Source organism: Dreissena polymorpha, chromosome 7 (assembly GCF_020536995.1).
Source record: "Dreissena polymorpha isolate Duluth1 chromosome 7, UMN_Dpol_1.0, whole genome shotgun sequence".
Taxonomy (NCBI): domain Eukaryota; kingdom Metazoa; phylum Mollusca; class Bivalvia; order Myida; family Dreissenidae; genus Dreissena; species Dreissena polymorpha.
In genome coordinates this window covers 47,237,581-47,259,239 of record NC_068361.1, presented here as the reverse complement: position 1 = coordinate 47,259,239, position 21,659 = coordinate 47,237,581, and the positions used below count along the sequence as shown (strand labels likewise).

At 34.0% G+C, this 21,659-nt stretch overlaps 3 protein-coding genes across 5 annotated transcripts in view; 2 read left to right on the top strand and 1 right to left on the bottom strand.

Annotated features, from left to right (window-relative positions):
- LOC127838009 (ribonuclease 3-like) overlaps positions 1-21,659 on the bottom strand; it is a 521,860-nt gene that overhangs the window by 343,287 nt on the left and 156,914 nt on the right. The gene's annotated exons all lie outside the window — the stretch shown is intronic.
- Positions 445-12,422, top strand: LOC127838013 (uncharacterized). Of its 3 annotated transcripts, XM_052365513.1 has the most exons (18): positions 445-672; positions 1,353-1,434; positions 2,169-2,263; positions 2,802-2,849; positions 2,981-3,130; positions 3,401-3,522; positions 4,106-4,169; positions 4,969-5,061; positions 5,443-5,589; positions 6,381-6,428; positions 6,598-6,735; positions 7,998-8,128; positions 8,761-8,854; positions 9,921-10,028; positions 10,345-10,501; positions 11,334-11,381; positions 12,062-12,199; positions 12,412-12,422. In XM_052365513.1, the coding sequence occupies exons 1-17, from the start codon at positions 609-611 to the stop codon at positions 12,069-12,071; spliced, it is 1,599 nt and encodes a 532-aa protein (XP_052221473.1). In that variant the 5' UTR covers positions 445-608; the 3' UTR covers positions 12,072-12,199; positions 12,412-12,422. The 3 variants fall into 3 exon arrangements, with proteins under 3 accessions (XP_052221473.1, XP_052221474.1, XP_052221475.1); XM_052365514.1 differs by lacking the exons at positions 1,353-1,434; positions 2,169-2,263; XM_052365515.1 differs by lacking the exons at positions 3,401-3,522; positions 4,106-4,169.
- Positions 12,458-19,407, top strand: LOC127838016 (transmembrane protease serine 12-like). The gene is made up of 10 exons (XM_052365519.1): positions 12,458-12,533; positions 12,969-13,466; positions 14,322-14,477; positions 14,861-14,919; positions 15,735-15,800; positions 16,515-16,664; positions 16,753-16,966; positions 17,480-17,714; positions 18,075-18,161; positions 18,725-19,407. Exons 2-10 carry the CDS (start codon positions 13,409-13,411, stop codon positions 18,996-18,998), a joined length of 1,299 nt encoding a protein of 432 aa, XP_052221479.1. The 5' UTR covers positions 12,458-12,533; positions 12,969-13,408; the 3' UTR covers positions 18,999-19,407.

Genomic DNA, 21,659 nt, shown 5'->3' with positions numbered 1-21,659 from the left:
CCTTTAATGCTGGAAATGTCTGCAGTACCCATTATTCATATGAGTCGTGTTCTGAGAAAACTGGGCATAATGCACGTGCGTAAAGTGTCGTCCCAGATTAACCTGAGCAGCCTGCACAGGCTTATCATCGAGGACACTTTCCGCTTTTATGGTATGATTAATTTCAAGGAAATCCCTCATTACCGGAAATCAAGTTGAGGCGGAAAGTGTCATCCCTGATTAGCCTGTGCGGACTGCACAGGCTAATCTGGGACGACACTTTACGCACATGCAATAAGCCCAGTTTTCTCAGAACAAGGCTCACATGTTTTCGTTTCCGGCCCATTCGGCATGTCGCATACATAATGGCTCTCAAGTCATTAAAATAATGAGCGTTCGTAATTGACTAGTTGCACTTCTGATGTAATAAAAAACTATTTGTACAATTTTCGCTGAGAAGGAATAACCGGTATAATGCGCATTGCATAACAAAAGTCCTGCTCAAAATAAGTCGTAATAACCTAGTTTAACCAGATGATGTTTAAAAACGTACAGTTAACGTTTAGCAAAGCCTAAATTAATACGTAAATGATATTATACATTCGATAAGCTGTACATGTTGCGATTTCATGGAGTTACGAGATTTCTTTGTGGTACTGATAGTTTTGGGAGTGGCCTGCTTTGAGGCTGAAGGTAAACGATAAGTATGACCATGTTATGTTATATAATATCATATAGTTACACGTTTGCAATGTGGTACGATATTTATATGTGCTTGTTCATGTCTTTTGATTTTCAAGTTTCATTTAAAAAGAAAAATCTTACACTACTTATGAATCCAGTTGTTTGCAACATTGACATCCGAGCTAATAAATTGTTTTACGTAGAATAACTCGTTTTTGAGATCAGCGTAAAACATGCTGCCAACTTTTTGAAGATTGCCCTTTATTCTAAAAAAATCAACAAATAAAAAAACTCTTTCGCATTTTCATTTTTGGGCGTAAAAAGGTACATATGCACAAAGCAGTAATGTAGTGTTGTTTGTTCGAATATCAATGTCACACACATCGCTCTCTGAATGTTTATATATGAGTCGCGTTCTGAGAAAACTGGGCATAATGCATTTGCGTAAAGTGTCGTCCCAGATTAGCCTGTGCAGTCCGCACAGGCTAATCAGGGACGACACTTTCCGCTTTTACAAAATTGTCGTTAAAAAGGGACTTCCTTAAAATGAAAAATACCATTTAAGCGGAAAGTGTCGTCCCTGATTAGCCTGTGTGGACTGCACAGGCTAATCTGGAACGACACTTTACGAGCATGCATTTAGCCCAGTTTTATCAGAACAAGACACAAAACATCAGTTATGTGTCTAGCCCAGCAAAATTGTGGAACTATTCCACATCCTGCTCACGGCCAAGTGTTCGTCCAAGGATACAAGCGAGGCGATAAGGCGAGGTCAGTTGTATGTTCGTTTACCGATTATTGTTTACCGATAAGGTACAGGCTTTGCTTGACATTTGCATATGTTATCTGATCTGATAAAGGCGAACATTTTAAAGCGGGAAAATCGTTTAAAAGTACTATTCAGAATCACAAATATATCCGTTGTACTTCATTCATTTTAATTTGAATTTGTTTTATTGTTTGCGTTCCTTGCTGTGAGTTGGAGTCTTTGGAGATCTATTTAACTGTACGCGACCAAGTCTTAAAATATGTACATTTCCGCCGCAACCCACGTTTTCTGTAGCGTTTTGATTACTACGTTACTAAACTTTTCCATATTAAATTTTAACCAACAAAACCGGCGACATGGTTAATCCACCATACCAGATCAGGTTTTATCGTATTCACGGTTGCAGATGTATGGTGTTTTAATATGAACGTTGGCTTTTGTATCCATATGCATCGATCAAAAACAGGTCGAACTGAAAAAGACTGAACGAGATGCCAAACACTTAAAAAAAATCTCTTGATAAGTTTGAAAGATCATTGAGATGATTAATGTTGAAATTCAACCTTAATGAAATTAAAAACACAACAACAACAACAAAAAACAACAACATCAGCAGCAAAAAACTAGCAAAGCATATCAAACGAGTACAATGTATAACGCCACGGCAATAGATTGTATTGGTTTTCGAATACTCTTTCAAGATCTTAAACATCATGTTTAATGTACGTATTTCAAGGTTCACATGCGACACTGGGTATGTTCTTCATGGCGCAGAAGAAGTTCAATGTTTTGGGAACAACATGTGGAGTGGAATGCCGCCTATTTGTATCAGTAGGAAATTTCCATACACTAATATTATGTTAATACGTTTGATAAACAAGAACACGTCCACAAAAGTGATTCCATACATAAGTAATTTTATCAATATTATATACATGTCATACAATTTGATATCGATATGCTTTGCCGTATTTTCGGGGTCTTAATTACAGATAAATAGGGTATTTTTCCGTCGAAAGTAAACCATCCAATACCTTCGCTATTATCATGCGTCAAAAGGTTTTAGTATTTCGCCTAATTTAAGTATTTGGTCTGGTGTGCTGATTCTAAACAAAAAACAAAACACAAATGGCAACGACAATGAAATTATTTAGCATTATTACTATGTCTTCCTTATAATATTGTTATCTGAGATAATTTATGTAATTGTAAAATTATATGCTAAAAGTACTCAATGCTATTCAATGTCGATGTTATACAAATTAAGCATTAACAATTGCATCCATAGATAATTCTCCGAATAAAAAAGGAACACGTTATTATTTCTCGATTAACATGTTATTTGACAATCTTATAAAATTTTATTCAGATCCGAAGAATATTGACGACATCGTGCATTCAATGACGTCGGTAGCAGGTGTGTAGGTCAACGTCGATCAAGTTTCGGTTTAAAACAAGCTTGTTTCTTGATGTTACATTTAATCGTAAACATACAAAACAGCTGTTAAACTAAAGCAACACATCGGTTTACCATATTTCTACTTTTAGAAATAGAACGTCGTCAAATAGAACGTCGTCGTAGCTGGAGATATGGTCTTGACGTCGTGATGATAATGGACACATCGTCTAACATTGGACCGGAGTACCACGAAGCATCAAAGAGTTGTATGAAACTCCTCGTGGATATCTTCTCAAATGGTAAGTTCAATGGCGAAGGTAGGCGTGCATGGCTTGTGAATGCCTCGATTATGACTCAGAACTAGTTCTGAAGAATGAATGTCCCTGAAATGAAATGCAAGAGACAAATAAAAAGAGAAGATGTTAATTTAAATATAAGGGCATAACATGTTTAAATAATAATTAATCATACACACACATAGTTTCAACAGCAACATCCGTACTTAAGAGCAATTCAGGTCTGCATATTGCTCGTGTGTCTGTTATGTTTGACGCTTTGTTCATCATAAGTCGGAGAACGTACCAGGTTTGCACTCGTGACCTTAGCAAATACAGCAACTGTCGTATCAAACTTGAATGACTCGGAGGCGACGCTCAGGGAGTCTTTTAAACAGAAGATAGACGATATTCAGGTAATATACACTATTACCAAATACTATTAAGATACTTGGGTGAAACTAAACCTTTGTTTAAAAACATGCAACACTAGTGAAAACTGACCGGGGTAGTAAAGACATAACAAAAGCGCTTAGAGATACTAGATCCAATTAAAGCACTGATTTGAGCCAATTACAAAGCGTATGTCCCAGCCAGAAGCGATTGACTTCTTACAATAATTGTAGACCAATAATTTAATGGTTTACTTATGTAATTAAAATGCATGCGCACTGATTATTAGCCATAGCGTTAAGATTATTAACAACAGTGAAGCAAGATTTTTGTCTGAAAGAGATGAGTCCTGGCAAGAGCTTAAGGAGATGAATTATTACTAAGAACATGTAATATGTTTGCTTTTCTTAATGTTTTATACGTTATATTATTTTGCGTATTTTTCATTTTGAGTTTTTAGAAGAACAGCCAATTGCAACGTAAGCTACACGATGAAGTAATATATTTTAGATATTTACTTGTAAAAAATGTTTTTTGTCACATTGAAGGTGTATACGGCAACCTATCAGACCTTTTCATCAGTGTTTTCTTATTCCCTCCCTTTAGAATATCGGCGGTGAAACAATGCTGGTATCGGCGTTGGAATCCTTTTATGTAGACATATATAGAAGTAAGCATTTAAAAACATGAATGAAATCTAATACTTAAAACCCAAACAAAACGTACAACAATTATAATTGTATAACCATGTTCATGCAACAAACCTAAATATTGGTCAGTAAGTTTTTTGTCTCTTTGGTTTTGGTGTAATTCTAGTTTGTTATTACAAATATTAAAGTATGCCCCTGATTCGTTTATTTAACCGTTAATATCATTTGACAATTAGCAGATACTACAAGTAACCTAGTAGTAAAAATAAATATCAAAGCATATAAGCATAACTATATGTTCATTCTTTCCATCCGATCAATATGCTTACTGCAATTTGCAATCCTCATCGTTGTACTCTCCGTAAATTGTTTGTGCACAAATGCCTTCCTTCAATTTATTCATACATGTCTTCATTCATTCTTGTATTTATCAGTCTAATTTTCCACCATTCTATATTTGTTGTTCGTTGCTTTTTTTCATGCTTGGTTTTATCGTCCGTTCTCTCGTTATATTATTCCTTTATACATCTTCCTTACTTTCATACTTTCATGCGTTATTTTAATCGTTAGTTTTCTGCATATACGCCTCTCTTCTTGCCTGTGGACGTTCATTTCAAGATCCATAGTACATTCATATGATTCTTTGTTCCAGCAATTGTTTTTTTTTTCATTTCTCGTTCGTTAAGTTTCTTTTTTATTTGTTTCTCTCTGTCTTCGTTTGCGTAATAATGATATTCCCATTATTTCACGACTTTTGGGATCTATTATTCTCTTAAGCCTTTAACATGAGATGATGGTTTTGTTAAATTTCATCGCAAGATGGGAGCGGCGGCGTTTTTCTGATTCTTTTCATCCTGACGGACGGCAATTCCATCCAACAGGAAGACGTGAAACTGAAGTCATTTATTCATGGTAGGAATAATTTTATGTTAAAAAGTAATCAGTTTGGGCAATTATTCTTATGTTTTTATGCAAAATGTAAGAAAATAAAAATTACTGCTGTTTTTCTATAGAAATCTTTTAAAGACAACTATTCATCTTCAACAGAACGGTCGTGAATTTTTTATGAGGAAATATTGGAGACAAAACAAATGAATTTCCTATGCATACTCGTGTTAAATGTGAAGCTATTACTTATTGAAGTAATTGATGTAGAGCGGTAGACTTGATCTTTTTTCTTAAAGAAACTGTTTTAAGTATTTGCTCTTGGTGAAGGATAAAACATTAAAGATATACGATAATTTTAACGTTTGTTGTAAGTGGTGTACTGGCATTTTAATCGATTCTCTCTAGAAATTTACGGCCTTGAAGTATTCGTTCTGGGCGTAGGACAAAATATTAACGAGAAAGCTCTGCGCCTAATAGCAAGCAAACCCGTTAAAAAACACGTGTTCTTTATCAACGAGTTCACAAACATCGAGGCAGTTGAGAGATATTCTGGTGAGTAGTCTTACATTTACTTTGCCAAGCCAACGATTTTTGATAATAATATTAAGCAGTGGGCATTAACATTCATATCACACGTATATAGTAAATATGTCCAAATTTTGCCAGGATGCTGGGGCTATCGTTGTCATGTCCGCTTTCTTGCAAATCTTCGGTAACAAATTTGTTATGTCACCGTTTTATTTGTGTAAACATTTTGTTGGTACAAACTGGACAACTGACAAGCAATTCTATCTACATACACGTATTGACAACGTGGGATGGTTAAAGCGTGAGCCTGTTGATTCTGAGGTCCCAGATTCGAACTTGTATATTAAATTAATCTATACACATTTCAACATAATAATTTAGAGCATATTATCAATTCAAACTGCAAGAACAGTTTCTCAATTATGGTCAGGGAAAACCATTTTCTGGAAGAGCATTTCACAACGGGAAACTTAATAATTAAACATTATTGTATGTTAAGCTTATTTTGTTGCTTAAAGTAACTACTGTGTCGTTATCAAATATAATAACATTTGCATGCATCCGCACACTTATTCAACAAGAATTGTGCATTTTTACTTGAAAGTATTACACCATGTTTATTATAACGCATACACGTACATTTGGTCGAGACCTAGAGTGTGAAGCGATCCTTTTAATTTGAAACATCACCATAAATGTAAAATTAAGAACCTAATGGCCTAGGATTTGTTTACAATCGGCTTTCCCCCAATCAACAGTATTAGAAGACGCATTTCTTAAACGGGCGATGAAGTGGTTGATTTGTGTAATTTTAGATTGGATGAAGATCGCAGTTCCTTTAAATGCAATGAAGGAGGCAGCAAGTAAGTTGTTGCATGAGAACCACTATAAGTAGTTGTTTGAATGGTTATGTCTGTTCGGCGATTGTGCAAAATAATATAATTTAAGTACGTATTAAGTACTCGCTAACTATATCCTCATCTTCTGAACGCAAAATGTTTGAAATTAACAATAACACAACCATATTTTCAGATCGATTTACGGTTACCAGATATGATTCACACGCAATGCGCAATGTGGTGCTGATGGTTGATGTGTCATCTAACATCAGCCCGGAATATTTAACCGCGGCAAAATATTTCATGAAACAAATCGTGGATATCTTTGGAGGTATACATTGCTTAGGTTTATATATAACAGCTAATTATATGGTGTTAGCCAGATCTCCACACCTTTGAAAAACCCATACATCTATAGGAACAAACATCATTAACCCATTTTATCTACTAATGATAGATTCATTAAAAATATAACGGTTGTTTGTTCCCACTTATAATTAATTATTTTTTCAAAATAGAGCCTTTTCTGGAGACATTGTACCTTGACCTTATAACGGGATTTAATAGATAATGTTTTAGTCTAATAGGCATTTATTTCTTGGAACCGTCTTGTCAAACAACCGTACTATCGGATTTCCTCGTCTTGTGTGTATGTTTAATTATTTATCTTTAAGGTTAATTAATACACTTAGGGTCTTCAACACGATCATCTAAGTAAACAGACACTTAACACCGCCGGCGTGATGATTTAACGAGTCATGGCGTGTTAATCCAATACATTAACCAGTTGAACGATAATAGATGTGTACTTCATAAATAAACAAAAGCTCACTCTTTTAAAATCAGTGCATTTGTGCAAACCCTAGTATAAAGAATAAACAAATAGTTAAATAGACTAGTACTACTACTACTACTACTGTTTAAGTCAGGCCGTGCATTTAGCAAGCCGTGTCATTCAAATCAAACATCAATTAAGGACCTTACACAACTATACTATTTCTTGAAAATCAGCTCTTGTCTCGGTACTAAAATATAATTTCTTTCTAATAAAAACAGTTTTAAAGTATCCGAGACATCGAGCTTTTTGCGGCCTTTTCTTTATTATTGCAGATTTTCATTACAGTTGGTTTCAAGAATTTAATGTATTTGAAACAATTTATCATGTACTATTTAACGTAGTTAATGAAAAACATACACAACTATTGCAATTTGGCCTTTTACAAGTAATCTTACTCTCTTTTCATGTTCATTTCCTGCAGAAGCAGTTTGCTAATGAAGTCAAATAAGACGGGGATTAAAGATATAATATGAAAATAATATGTATAATCAAGGAAAATTCTAAGCAATTTTATCCATGATGGTTGACTTATTTTAAATCATAATTTTAATTTTGTCCATTTAGATGATTGTGTTTTTGGAGTATCCTAATTACTTAATTGTTTATTTTATTTTTTTGCCACGGTGCAAATACTCAAGAACTAGCTTTCAATACTTAAAAAAAACTTTAATGATGTTCCATTGAAGTATTTAATGAAGTTTGAGCCGTTTTCGGCGTGTGTGTTGCTTAAAAATGGGAGTTTTATGTTTTTGTAGTCGTAGTCGGTATATCTAGCAGATTTGGGCTGGTGACATTTGCTGACACGGCAACTGTCATTCTAAATGTGTATGTAGACGCCGAAACGTTACTCGGTGAGGTTATTAAGCAGAAGATTGACGGAGTACAGGTACAAGTACTATTCTAGCAGATATGAAGATGACATATTGATGCAATAGGGCATTTTTGTTGAGATCGATGTATGAGTGGTGTAGACCAATTATTTTAACGAGTGGCATAGCCACGAATGAATATATACTAGTTCTAGTTATTTAGAGACAGAAATACATTTTCTTTTTCATGCTTTATTACACAAATATAAATAAAAATACGCGAGTAAAGTTAAGACTTCATATGTTTGTGTATATAAAGTAAGGCCTTCAAAATTTAAGATGATTAACGTCATAAAATGAACAAAAAAATTGTTTTTCATGTGTTTGGTGGGGAAAAAGTTACACTATTGTGCGCCGTGGTATCTAAGTAATAATTTTGTTGATTTGTGTAATGAATTTATGGAAAAACTTTGTTTGTGAATATTCTACATGTAGTTTCGTCTTTCGAGACAAGTAATTTGAATTGGTGCAGCGATATCGTTGATTGAAAATATTGCGATGTTTCTTATATTGTAATTGTATATATTTCACTGAGATCAAAATTAATTTCACTAATAAAATTGAATAACCCACCGAAAAGCATATAACAAAACGGTGTATATAATAAAAGATGTATTTTTTCCATAAGCGTAGTGCTTTACCTTTGCAGAATACCGTAGGCGGATCGAATCTCACAACGGCATTTGACTTATTTTTGCAAGATATGTACTTACCAGTCACACGCTTTGGATCTGAAAGTTACGGTTAGGATCTTTTATCAATATTTTTTAATGTGTTTGCATGTCTGAAGAAGTTCCAACAATTTATACTGTTCTTTTTTGTTCTCAAGTGTTTATTTTATATTTAATAAATGGTCGGTGGAAGAACGAGACCTAAAGCACGATCAGTATTTTTTGGCACATTGAAATTCGATTGGACCAATTGTATCCTTAAACTTACGTCGAGTGATCTGTTTATGTTACAAGTATGTGTTTTGAATTTGCAAATTAATAATATGTTATCGCCAATAACGTGATATAGAGTGAGAATCTGCACTAAGCGGTTACCGTCGTCGGATACCCAGGACTAATTCATTCCATTACTCTCCAGCATTCAATAAATGGAGAGTAGCGGAATGGGTCGAACGTGGGTATCCGACGATGAGCGGTTACCTAATCCCTGAGGATTTTGGCATTGATGTCATGTTTCAAAGCATGGCAACACTCGAAGGCGTATAGCCTCGATACAAAAATACAGGTAAAAAACATTAAGATATATTCCCGACTATGTAATTGACACATTAAGTCCAATAAATTATAACACCACGTGTATATGAGGTATTTTAAATTTAGTCAATACAAGTACATGTTAATATAAGTAAACTGAGGCCTGTTGGCGATTGTCTTGCTAGTACTTATGATTAATATATTAAAAATACAACGAAGTCAATCAAGATTATATCAGTTGTGAGATAGATCAATTCTTATTTACAACAATGGGATTCTTTTAGCACATTTAATTAAGCGCGCACTTGAACGCATGTGCCCGTGTAACGGTTTGTATTTATAAATACAGAATTGTTAAATGTTTAGTGATATCATTTCGCCTAAATTAATAAAGACTTTACAAAGTTATACATCTATGATTTTGTGATAAGTTACTTTCCAGTCCGTTTGTGTTCCTTTTGCAAAACCCCAAATACAGAGTGTGTCTGTGAACGTCATAAAAACAAGTATTTTCTTTGTAGCATATTGTAATTAAAATCTACATATTTTAAAAGATTTGTTTGTGTTTATTTCTGAAATTCAAGCATAGATTTCTAAATTGTAGATATTTATCGACTTGATCGAAAATGGAACATTTTTGTCTTTACTGACGGGGAAGGGATTACTAAAGACGACAACGTGAGACTTTCGTCCACCTTTAAAGATCTTCTGGGTATGCTAAAACTCTGTTGCCAATTCGCGTGGTTCATAATTCTAATAGTGCGCACACAACCTAAAACGTATTTTAGAAACTGCTGTCTATATTTCAATTTCCGGGTTGTTTCAAACACAAACATTTTCAGAACAAGTGCATTATTAAGGCGAATCATCGTATATACATTGTAAGTTCACATAGAAACTTCCAATATTAACATATACAAGAACACACAATTATTTAAACAATCATGTATACATTAAAACAATGAGTGCGATCGCTCTGTGAATATGATTGTTTCAACAGAGTTTAATCTTCGATGAAATGCATTTAGGTCCAGGAGTCGAAATCTTCGCAATGGGAATAGGCCAGTCAATTAACATTGAAGCAATGCGCTCTATTGCCAGCAAACCTGCAGACAAACATGTGTTCGAGATCAACGCATTCCGGAACTTGACGAAAATTGATGGCGCCGTTTTGAAGGGAAAGTGGTGAGAACTAACTTAACCAAAATGACACGAAAGACAACAGTGATTCCCTTTTTTATATGGTTGAACGTTAAATTTAAAGAAATATTCTGTAACGGACAATCCTCTTCATTATAATATTTTATTTTCATTTATGTTAAGAGACAATCCATTTGCGCTTGGTTGTGTTAACAAACTTAAATCTTAAATATATAAAGCTAAAATATTACAGTCCTCTTCATAATAATATTTTATTTTCATTAATTTTAAAGTAACAATGTATTTTCGCGTGTTTGTGTTTACAAACTTAAATCTTAAATTTATGAAGCTAAAATATGAAAACTATCAAAACACACATAGATTTCTTTCCGATTAAGATCATTACGGAAGTTGATTATGTTGTGAATATTCAATCAAATTTCTTGTATTTGGTAGAATTTCCAGTCATGTTGCTCTTTAAATCTTCTGGTGCAATTGTCTTCATTAACGATATAAAATGACGATTAATATATTTTATTAATTTAAATAATTTATAAATTGCATGCAGTTGCAAAGATAACAATATAAATATAATGATTAGAAATCGATAGCCTAAAACCATTAACCTATGAATGTTTGATCGGGAAAAAAGTTGTTTTCATAAACGTACTTAGTGTTCGAAATTATTAAAGTAGTTAAAACAATGTTTAATTTTTAAACTAAGTAGTACACCAATATATAATCTGTATTGTTAAAAGATCACATTATACACGTTAAATGGCATATATTATCTTGATTAAAGCATAATACAAACGAAATGTCAACCAAAGTTGATGTGTTTTACGTTGTTTCCAATGTAAATTGAATTCATTTTCAGTCTTGTCAAACGTGGCCGACATTGTGGATGCAATAAAAGAGATTTCAGGTATGTTTGTTTGGTGGACTCGATCACGATTGTTAAAGCAGCAATACAAATTACAGGTCAAATATTATGAACTCGCATTGGATAATGTACAATAAGAACTGATGAGTACCATGTTAAGCCTAAATATATAACTTTTTAAACGTTTTAATTATCTAAAAACAGTTAAACGAACCGATCACAACACTTAATTGATTTTATAAAATGACAGCGTCAACAGGAAATAATGCATCAGTTAACAACCATACATCAATATTTATTTCCATTTTTGTTTTCGAAGTATAGCATGTGATAAGCATGTTCATATTCGTTGTTATTGAATTAATGTGTTATTCGTTTTTGTCTAGGTTATTTGTACATATGCTTATCCAAGACATAGAAAATGTGGAATGGAATGATGCGTGCCTAATTGAACACTTAATATGTGGGCATGCGGCGTTTGGAATAGATAAACCTTTGCCTGACTTACACTATCTATGCCACCCTGCCTTATCTTTTCAAAATCAAATGATTGTTTCACTAAGAACTTGGAATAATATAGTAATAATGAAACTCCAGAACATTGTCAGGAGACTATATAAATAACTGAAGATTGGTTTTCCGTCTTGAAACGGTCTATGGATAGCCTGAAGTCATGTCTTACTCTATGTGGGATTCAACGATCCATCTTGAATACATTTTAGAGTCTGTTAAGGGAGATCTGAACGTTGTTATGATGGTGCAGACGTCGTATATTATTGGTCCGGGATATCTTCAAGCGGCAAAATGTTTTATGACACTTCTAGTGGAAGTCCTTGGTGTGTCCCGACACCGTGCTGGAGGTGGGTTTAGGTTAAAACTGTTCACTCTGGAGCAATGTCGTGCAGTGAATACCTGATATTGTGGACGAAACATTAAGAATCATAAATTGGATAATTAAATTATACATATATTCGGGAAATAGAACCATGTCAAGTTAAACTATCGTTTCGAAGTAAAAGATTGTTTGATTGAGGATTTATGGAGTTATTTTTTTCTGTATTTAACATTTTAGTTGGACACAGAGTGAGGTTTGCGCTTATGAAAATGGACGAAATTACAAATGTTGTTGTCAATTTGAATCACAATCCGGCAAGGGGATATAATGCTCTTAAAAAGAAGATAGCAGAAATACAGGTATTTTAGGCTGATAGCATACTATGAAAACCATTATTATGACAAGGCAAGGTTGGGTCGGAGTATTAATTTGGGAGCAATTTTAATTCAGAAAATGTTTTATGTCAAATTTATAAGCAGCAACCCTCTACAAGTTTCTCAAGAAATGTGCTCGCTCGTATACTGTTCTTTTGCCGATGAATATACGTTTGAAAACATTCTTCAAGTTTCTTTGTAAACCAACGTAGAAGCAAAAGGTGGATTAAAACAATGTGCTGGTTCCGGCAAAAATGTTTGCGATGTTTCAATGTGTTTCGTAATTATAAATAATTATAAATCGTTCTTTTTATTTTAATGACGCTGTTTATTTTGATATTGTATTGTGACGTTCCGTTCGTTTCACATTCTTCACATTCAGAATATTGTAAAATGACGTCCTTTTCCTTTTACTTTCAGAATACATTCAGTGGAATGACGTTATTATATGCACTGGACGCTGTTTTGAGCAACATTATAGTGCCATTTCATCGTATGTCAAGCAGACTTAGGCCACATCGTGTTGTTCTTTGGTTTAACAAATTAGAACACATTTGAACGCATTATTGATTAACGTCATTTGCCGTATTTGTTTTTTTGTGTGGAACTTTCTATAGTTATTATAATATTAATAATATTAAAATAGAAATAATAGTTTAAAGTTCAATACAAGCATGCACAATATATTCATTTCAAAACCTCTAAGTGTTTCCTTCTTTACTGATTGAACTGAGCTGAAATGACATTTTTCTGCTTACCGCCTTTTTCAAAGGATTGATTCCTGTATGTTCTATTGAATTGTGTTTTCCTTGCCAGGTGATAAGTCAACAAAAACAATCATTTTTGTTTTGAGTGACGGAATGTTAACCATTCCCACTGAAAAAAGAAGGCTCGATTTTAGACGACGAGCGGCTCAAGGTATATAATATGTAAAAGTATATATTTCTTTCTCAAATAGATTGTTAGTCAACGCGCTCTAAGTATTTGAAGGAGAATTAAACAACAAAATTTACTATAGCGCATTTTAAAGGAGCTGTCAACAAGATTGACGAAGAAAAGAAACGTTCTAAAATACCGTATTTTTTTTAACAATTATTAGTTTATGTTGATTAAAATATCACGACTGGTATATTACATTACTTAAAAAAAGTCGTTAAGTGTTCATATTTTCAGTTTATTTGGTAATAAAATTTTACTGGGTAAGTGTACGATGTACATACCAGTTAACTATAAATAACGCAAGTAGATAGACCATCATCGTCTTGTGGTAAACACAGGAATGCAAACTGCGCATGCGTATTGAATTGTATATATTTTATGTATAAAATGATCAATCTACTTGCGTTATCTATAGTGTGTATATCGTTATGTCACCTATTTTCGCGATGTACTTTCGTTTTCACATCGTTAAATTGTATTACCGAATATACTGAAAATATGAAAACTTAACAACTGTTTTCAACTAATGTAATATTCCAGTCGTGATATTTTAATCAATATAAACTAATAATTGTAAAAAAAAATACGGTATTTTAGAGCGTTTCTATTCTTCGTCAATCTGGTTTACAGCTCTTTTAAAAAGTAAAAAACAAACAGAAATAAGTGCTATAATTGAAAGTATGCATCAAGTCGTTGGTTTACTGGCAACACATTATTAACTGTATGAAATAATTGAAGTTAATACTAATAAAATTTAACAACAACAAACTAAAGCTGTTCCAATTGAAAAAAATCTGTGTGGAAGTCCTTGACTGAAAAAACATTTGTTTGCAGATTTTGCCGAGATTTTTGCAGTGGAACTTGGCCAGACAATTAATCAAGACGTTCTTCACTCTCTTGCAAGCGAACCTAAACAGGAGTACGTGTTCAACATAAACGGATTTAAAGACGTAAAGGATGGTGTTGTTGATGTTGCTGATAGATTAATTGGTGCGTTCTTTTAATGTTTGTCTATCGATGCGACTGTGTAAGCTTCGCACGATATTTTGTCTTAAATAGTGGAAGCACGTGAGTCTGCTGTCCAATCGAGCTGTATGATGCTCATTCTCACGATGCGCTTGTTCAGTCAATACATATTTGCAAACCATTAATAGCAGTTCTCCGCATTTCGCTATGTTAAAATTACGAAAATTCATTTAATGATTAACTTTGTTGGAGTAAATTGTTTGTACTTTTGAATTATCATACTTTTAGTCAATCTATTAATATAATGCTTTTGGTAGATAATTAAGCGATAACGTACTATATACAGTAAAATGGATTGGCAAAAGTATCAAAAATTTAAAATGGACTTCTAAAACTTTTTTATACAGATAATGGAAAATGCGGGAAACAGCATCGGAAGGAACTCTTGTCTGGACCTCCTAAAACTGTAAATATTTACATATAAAGCTGTATAACATAAACCTGATATTTTGAACTCTATAAAATAATAACAAATTTAATTGTGATAATTGTCGTCCATATTTTTCGTTAACATTGTTCATAGGGTCGCCAAAATGTGTAACAATGTAGAAACAGCTCTTCACTCGCAGATTGCTTAATTCTCCTTTTTGTAAAGATTTTAATGTGTTAACATTGTAACTTCAATAAAATGTTTTAAGAATAAGGACAAAAATTATAATAATGTTCCGAAATAAATCCAGACATTTTCCTCTTTGCTTTCAGTCCACATGTCAACCGATTAAAATAAAAGTAAACTAGACATCTAAAATTGATCTTTTATGCAATTTGTTTTATAGGTTTGAATTTAATCTGCTCCATCAGTAAGCGTCCATCATAAACATATTTTGTCTGTCAGTTCAGTAAATAGTTCCCTGGAAAAGCAAAGTGTTTTGAAAAATAAAACAATTTTTGCGAATTTGTCGCATGGGCGAAATGGCGATCGTCAGCGGGAACCCTTACTTTCAAATTGAAAACCAAATATTGCCGACAGTTGCAATATAAGTAACGGTTCTTTATCGACAGAAAATATACATTGGCGTTTTTTATTATAAAGGAATTGCTTTTGTCGATGTTGACGTGTCTAAACAAATGTTTGTTTTTGGTAGTTTGTAGAGGCGCTAAGATTAAAACATGTCCTTTTAATTAGACATGCCATGTTTCAATAAAAATAAAGATAAATTTGTCCGGAGGTGTTTTCCTTTCTATTCATAATGTTATAAAATTGTGTTTTATTTTATCCAGCTCATCGAACCCACACGGCAAAGTTACAATTACAATTATGTCCCACATCGCAACGAAATGCGGCAGGTACATGTAGAAAATGCTAAATAAATATTAACTCAGCAGATCAGAGTGGGCAGCTAAGTTGTACAACGATCTCCTGCATGAATCTGTTAAATTGGTATCTGTCTTAATAGTGGTTACCTTTGTTTGTTTAATAGTGGTTACCATTATCCCGAGTATTCAGAATGTATTGTGGTAACAGGCTACAGTTTTCAGCTTAGATATGTTTTTGTATCTTTAATAGTTTTAAAACAGTGTGCAGCGTAGTCTTGAAACATGTCATCACTTTGAAACAGTCCTCTTCTTAGCTTTACAATAGTCTCCAACACAGTTCTGTAATAATCTCCGCTAATCATATTAGATAATCAGTGCAAACGACTGTATACTATAATTATAACTCTACAAAAATTAGCGAGCGTATCATGTCATAATTCTATTTTGTTACTTCATTTTAATTAAGAATCGTTGGTTTACAAACACAACCGTCGGTAAGTATATTATATATTAGAGATGTTAGATGAATTGTTTCGATATGGGAAATCGATTGTTTAACTGTTTCGACAAACAATTGGAAAGTATTTCATTAAGAAATTGGATATTTACATTTTCCAACATGAATTGCCTACTTATACAATACTGGTAGTGTAATAGTGAATACACTGCAATGAATAATCTGTTAAATCGCAGCAATTTAAAAGTTTACATTATCGTCCTATCGATTGATTTACACTATTCAAGGGAGAGCTGCCGTGGGTAGGATGGATTGGTGCGCGAGGAAAGTTATGCGGAGGCGCGTTGCTATGCGAACGGTTCTTCCTTACTGCAGCAAGATGCGTGTCAGAGTTCAACGAAACAACAAATGAGTTGGTCCCTTACCCACCTCATGAGATAGAGATTAAGTTCAACCTTAAAATAAAGGTATAGAATATTTAATAACGTTTGCGCGATTGAACATATTTTGATTTATTTATTAAAGGTCACAGTGAATTTGGGAGACCTTAACCTTTATGAAAACGACAAACATGAGCAAACGCTTAATCCGGAAAGGATAATCCTCCACCCATACTACACCGGGCTTTCGAACATAAATGGAATCCGGCATCACGATGTAGCCGTCTTGGATTTTGGGAAAAGCCACGTTAGAAAACCTGCGCTCAATTCTTTTGTCAAACCGATTTGCTTCCCATACCGTATGTACACACATATCAAGCTTAAGGTTTTAGTTAACTTATTGTTACGTTTGACCCTACCCAAATCAAGCGTATTATACCCCTGTATATTGGCAACCTAAAGCGGTCACAGAGCAGAAACACTTGTCAGCGGTGATTAATACACCACTGCTGATGAAACAATTGCACTAATTCCTTGATAAATCAGTTGAGAGAAAATATTATCTAACTAGATACGATATGTTATGGGAGATCAACACACTGAGTGGAATATCCCAATAGGGATCCATAAATCCCTTGAACTTAGCCTGTAAAGTAATGTATACTTTAGTATTTTATAAACGGAATTAAGACTACACCTCTGTTATTACTTGAAATAAAATGCACATCATTCAAACAGTTTGGCATGGTGTTTCAAGCTAGAAATATCACTGCCACTTATTTTTTAATATTTCTACTACAAAGATATTTCTGTAAAGTACTGTCGCTCGATGAAAAATATCAATCCTTTATTTGTAATTTTCCTTCTTACAGACAATCTTCATAACGTCTCCGCCACACTCCTTTCGGACTTTAAACAGCTGAAACCAACATTGGCGTTAGGATTTACCGCAGGCTGGGGACTTATGCCCGAACATCACAGACAACTGCCATGGGATGTCCTCAGTCAAAGCAGACGCAGTGTTCAATCAGACCGCGTATGCGAACGTCTGTATCCCGGCTTGGACACGGATAGGTTTTTCTGCGTAGGAAATTTTATTCAAGAAATGTGAGTTGGTGTCTACATAAAAGTTAAATAATTTTTTCATGTAGTTAACATTGTTTATAGGTTTGGTATTCTAAAATGCTCAGATTGCCCAAAGTTTTTCTAACATGCGTGGGCCATTTTTCGAACACATGAAACAAATAATCTTTAAATACAACTAAACATATCTTTTTGGTTTGTTTTACCTTTGATCTCTTTTGGAAAATCGAGGGCCGAGAGTAATCGTGTGCGTTTCAAGTTGGTTGATATTTTGCTTTGTTTATATTCGCCAGTTGGCAGCAAAGGGGAGGCCATTGTTGGGAAATCTTAGTTTCTTTGATTTATTTTAAATTAACCTTTATCATCACCGTACGTTTTTTTAAGAGAAACATGCCGAGGGGATGTTGGCGGAGTATACATGGCCGAACTGCCATACCTGGGGCGATACAGTGCATTGGGGGTAAACATCAGGTATGGCTCAATTCGGTTTCTGAGTATCCTTGCTTTAAGTACAGCAAATATTTAATGGAATGTGAGTCTGTTTGAGTATTAGCCAGGCTACTGAGCTAACCGAGGAATTATTTCTTGTTCGCAAACTTTATATTCCACTATAATCAGGTCAACTCCATGTACCCGATGAGTGACTTTAACCTAAACCGCTAGAATACTTGCACTACGCTCCAGCAACCAAGCAAAGCAGGTGATTTGTTCTTATCCGAACACATTCCGGCCGTTTACTCTTTCTGTCGATTCCAAGCCCTCGTGTCGTGTACTTAGAACACTTCTTATGTACATTTTGGAAAAGCAGTGAGCTCGGTGTGGTACTCTAACCCAAAACTACATGAGCTAACAGGATTTGTTGTTGCTATCGCATTCTACAAAACAACAACAAATACTCCTCAATGTTACCATGTTAATAGCATAAACAGTTTATGTATATTACAATTTTATTTTTTACTAAAGTAATAATAAATTAATAACTTAATAATCATTTAAATTTCTGTTTATTTTATATCAATACTGCAATGATACAGATCATTTGACTACGAGAGGGATGGACACTTCAGCATGTTTCTAAATCTTCATCATCCTGAGATTACCGGCTGGATGGAATCGGTTCTTGGCCGTTGTAACAGAATGGGTACTGTGGAAGAAGAGGAAGCAGAGGCTGAGAAAGAACGAATGCAGAATGAGGAGGCAGAAAGACTGGCAACTGATAAAGCAAGGAAAGAGAGGGAGAGACTGGCAGCTGAGAAAGTAAGGAAAGAGGAGAAGGAGAGACTGGCAGATAAGAAAGAAAGGGGTTAGAAAGACATGACAGCAGAAAAAACAGAGGTTGATGCTGCGCAATAATAGTTTGGCAGAGGATATATTAAATTTTATTGGTACATTGAATAATGATTTGATAAAAAAAACAGCGAGTGGACTGGTGTCGACTAGAAAATGACACACATTGTTAAGCCAATGCTCTGAAAAACGACATATTTTAATGGGCATGTCATCACCAAAATAATATAAACGATAAGCGTGTTTAAAAGTGAGATACATTCAAACTCATACATATACGTGTTTATACCTCTATATGTATACTGTACGATTTTGTAAATGAACCTAATAGTTCATGTCGCCCGATTTTTCTTGTGCATGCTTTTTCTAGTTATATATCCTTCAGTTATTATGTACCCGACCATTATCAATAAAAACCATATTTGAACAACAGTTTTGTCCAAATAAATTATACGGCAACAGAGGAGCTTTGTCGATAACAATATTACATTTTTGAAACGAAAAAAATAACAACGTATACTTATCACGTCGGAAATAAATTTTTGTAAGTTACGTAGCCTTATCTGAAAAAAATAGATGGCTAATATGTTATAATGGTAACGAAGCTAGTATTGTTTTTTATATGTTAAATATAACATGATGGCGAAAAAGCATAACAAAGAAGCCACGTGATGACAAAGGTTAAAGCATTATCTACGCTATCTATTTATAGAGGCATGTTTGCTCACACAGACTATTAGTGTTGTTTTCTCCAAAATCTAGATAATTCCAGATTATGTCTATTTGAGCGAACGCGGGTTTCCGACGTTAGAGTGAGTCGGCGTATTTGTAAAGTTTAAGGTCTTATGCTATATGGAATCATTACTATCAATGGAACACGTCATGCAGTATATGAAATAAAAGCTATTATTGCAATTAAAAGGTTGTTTGCACAGTCAGAGCAAGTATTTATGTACGTAAGAGAACTATGGCAATTAAGTACTGGATTAATACTTAAAAGTAAATGATATTTTTAGCTTAATACACTTTAATACAAGAATATTCAAGTTAATCAAATATTATATAAAAGAAATTGAGAATTTCGATAGAAACGGATGAACAGAGAGTAAGAGAAAATCCGATTGGGTATCGAACTAATGACTTAAAAGCAAGATAATGAAATGGTAATAGACATCACTTTAACCAACTGCTCAATCGTGCTTTGTATATAACCCAGAACAACTTATATATCAAATTCACATGTAAACCTTAAAAAGACCAAACAATTAGTCCTCATATTAAAAAAGATTTTTACATCATATTGCAAGAGCAATGCGCTTGTTATCAGTCGAATCAGTTACTATATGCCAATATTACACCTCAGAGATATTGGTCCTTCTATATCTATATGACCGGTTTCAGTCTGTAAAATGCGATAGAGAAACATACGAGTATATGGACCGGTCACTATTTTTTGTAAATTGACCGTTCGGGGTTACACACCACTAAATGTGCACTGTGTTAAAGTGTTTTATTGAACATCATTGACACTATTTCAGCTTTAACACGAGTAAAATAAACAACAACATAATTTAGAATAAACGACACGCTTATCTCAATGCCAACGTTAATCCAATGTTTAAAACAATAAAGTCGAAAAGATATTCACTTCACTTTTCTATTCTTCCATCCCTTTATCGAAACTTATTTTAAATCAAACTATTTTATTGTATTCCTATCGAAGTTTAAATTGTGTATGATAAACACACAATCCGAAATACGTTTTGAATTCGTTCGATGCCTTAAACAAATAACTAACCGTTAAAAAAAACACCACGTCCGACATGTCCTTAACATCCAGAGAATTTAGCTCCAACTGGAATGTTTCGTCAGAGAAACTACATCACACGATATACATCATCGTTTGCGCATTCAGTTGCAAGAAAAATAAAAGTTTGGAAAGCCGGTACAGCACTGTACACTGATACAGGGGACACTCTTCGGTGTAATATAAGAAATAGTAAACTCCACTTCGGTCCCAATGGCATTATAGTGACCAGCCAGGCAGCCAAAAATGTATATGGACCTCAGCCTAAGGCTTCGGTTTCATATACGGTGTGTGGCTGCCTGGCTGGTCACTATAATGCCATAGGGACGTCAGTGGGGTTTACTATTTCTTTATTATAAAGTTGTCAATTTAATTATATAACGAATGTTAACCAAAGGTAGTCGATTCAAAAGGGAGTTAATCTCAACCACATGTACCTAAATCGCCATAGTCGTTATTGAACTAATTGAATACACCCGTTGCTTCTCCTGTATGGATGTTTCGATTTAAGCGCAGTGTTAGATGTAAATGTTGTGTACGGTTAAAACACGGATGTTCTAAAAATAGCGTGGGGCGTGATGTGATAGATACGTGTTAAAGGGGCCTTTTCACAGAATTTGGCATGTATTGAAGTTTTTCATTACATGCTTTACATCGATAAATGTAACCATTTGATCTAAAAAGCTCCAATAAAAGAAAAAAACAAGAATACAATTAAAGAAAGAAAAAAAGTACCCCTCAACTGGGCTCGAACCAATGACCAATGGAGAAAAAGTGTTTCGCTTAGACCATTTTACCATCCGTGCTCATACGATCAGTTAGGTATTTTATACTGTATATAAGCAATCCTCGCAATATCAAAAATATTTCGAAAA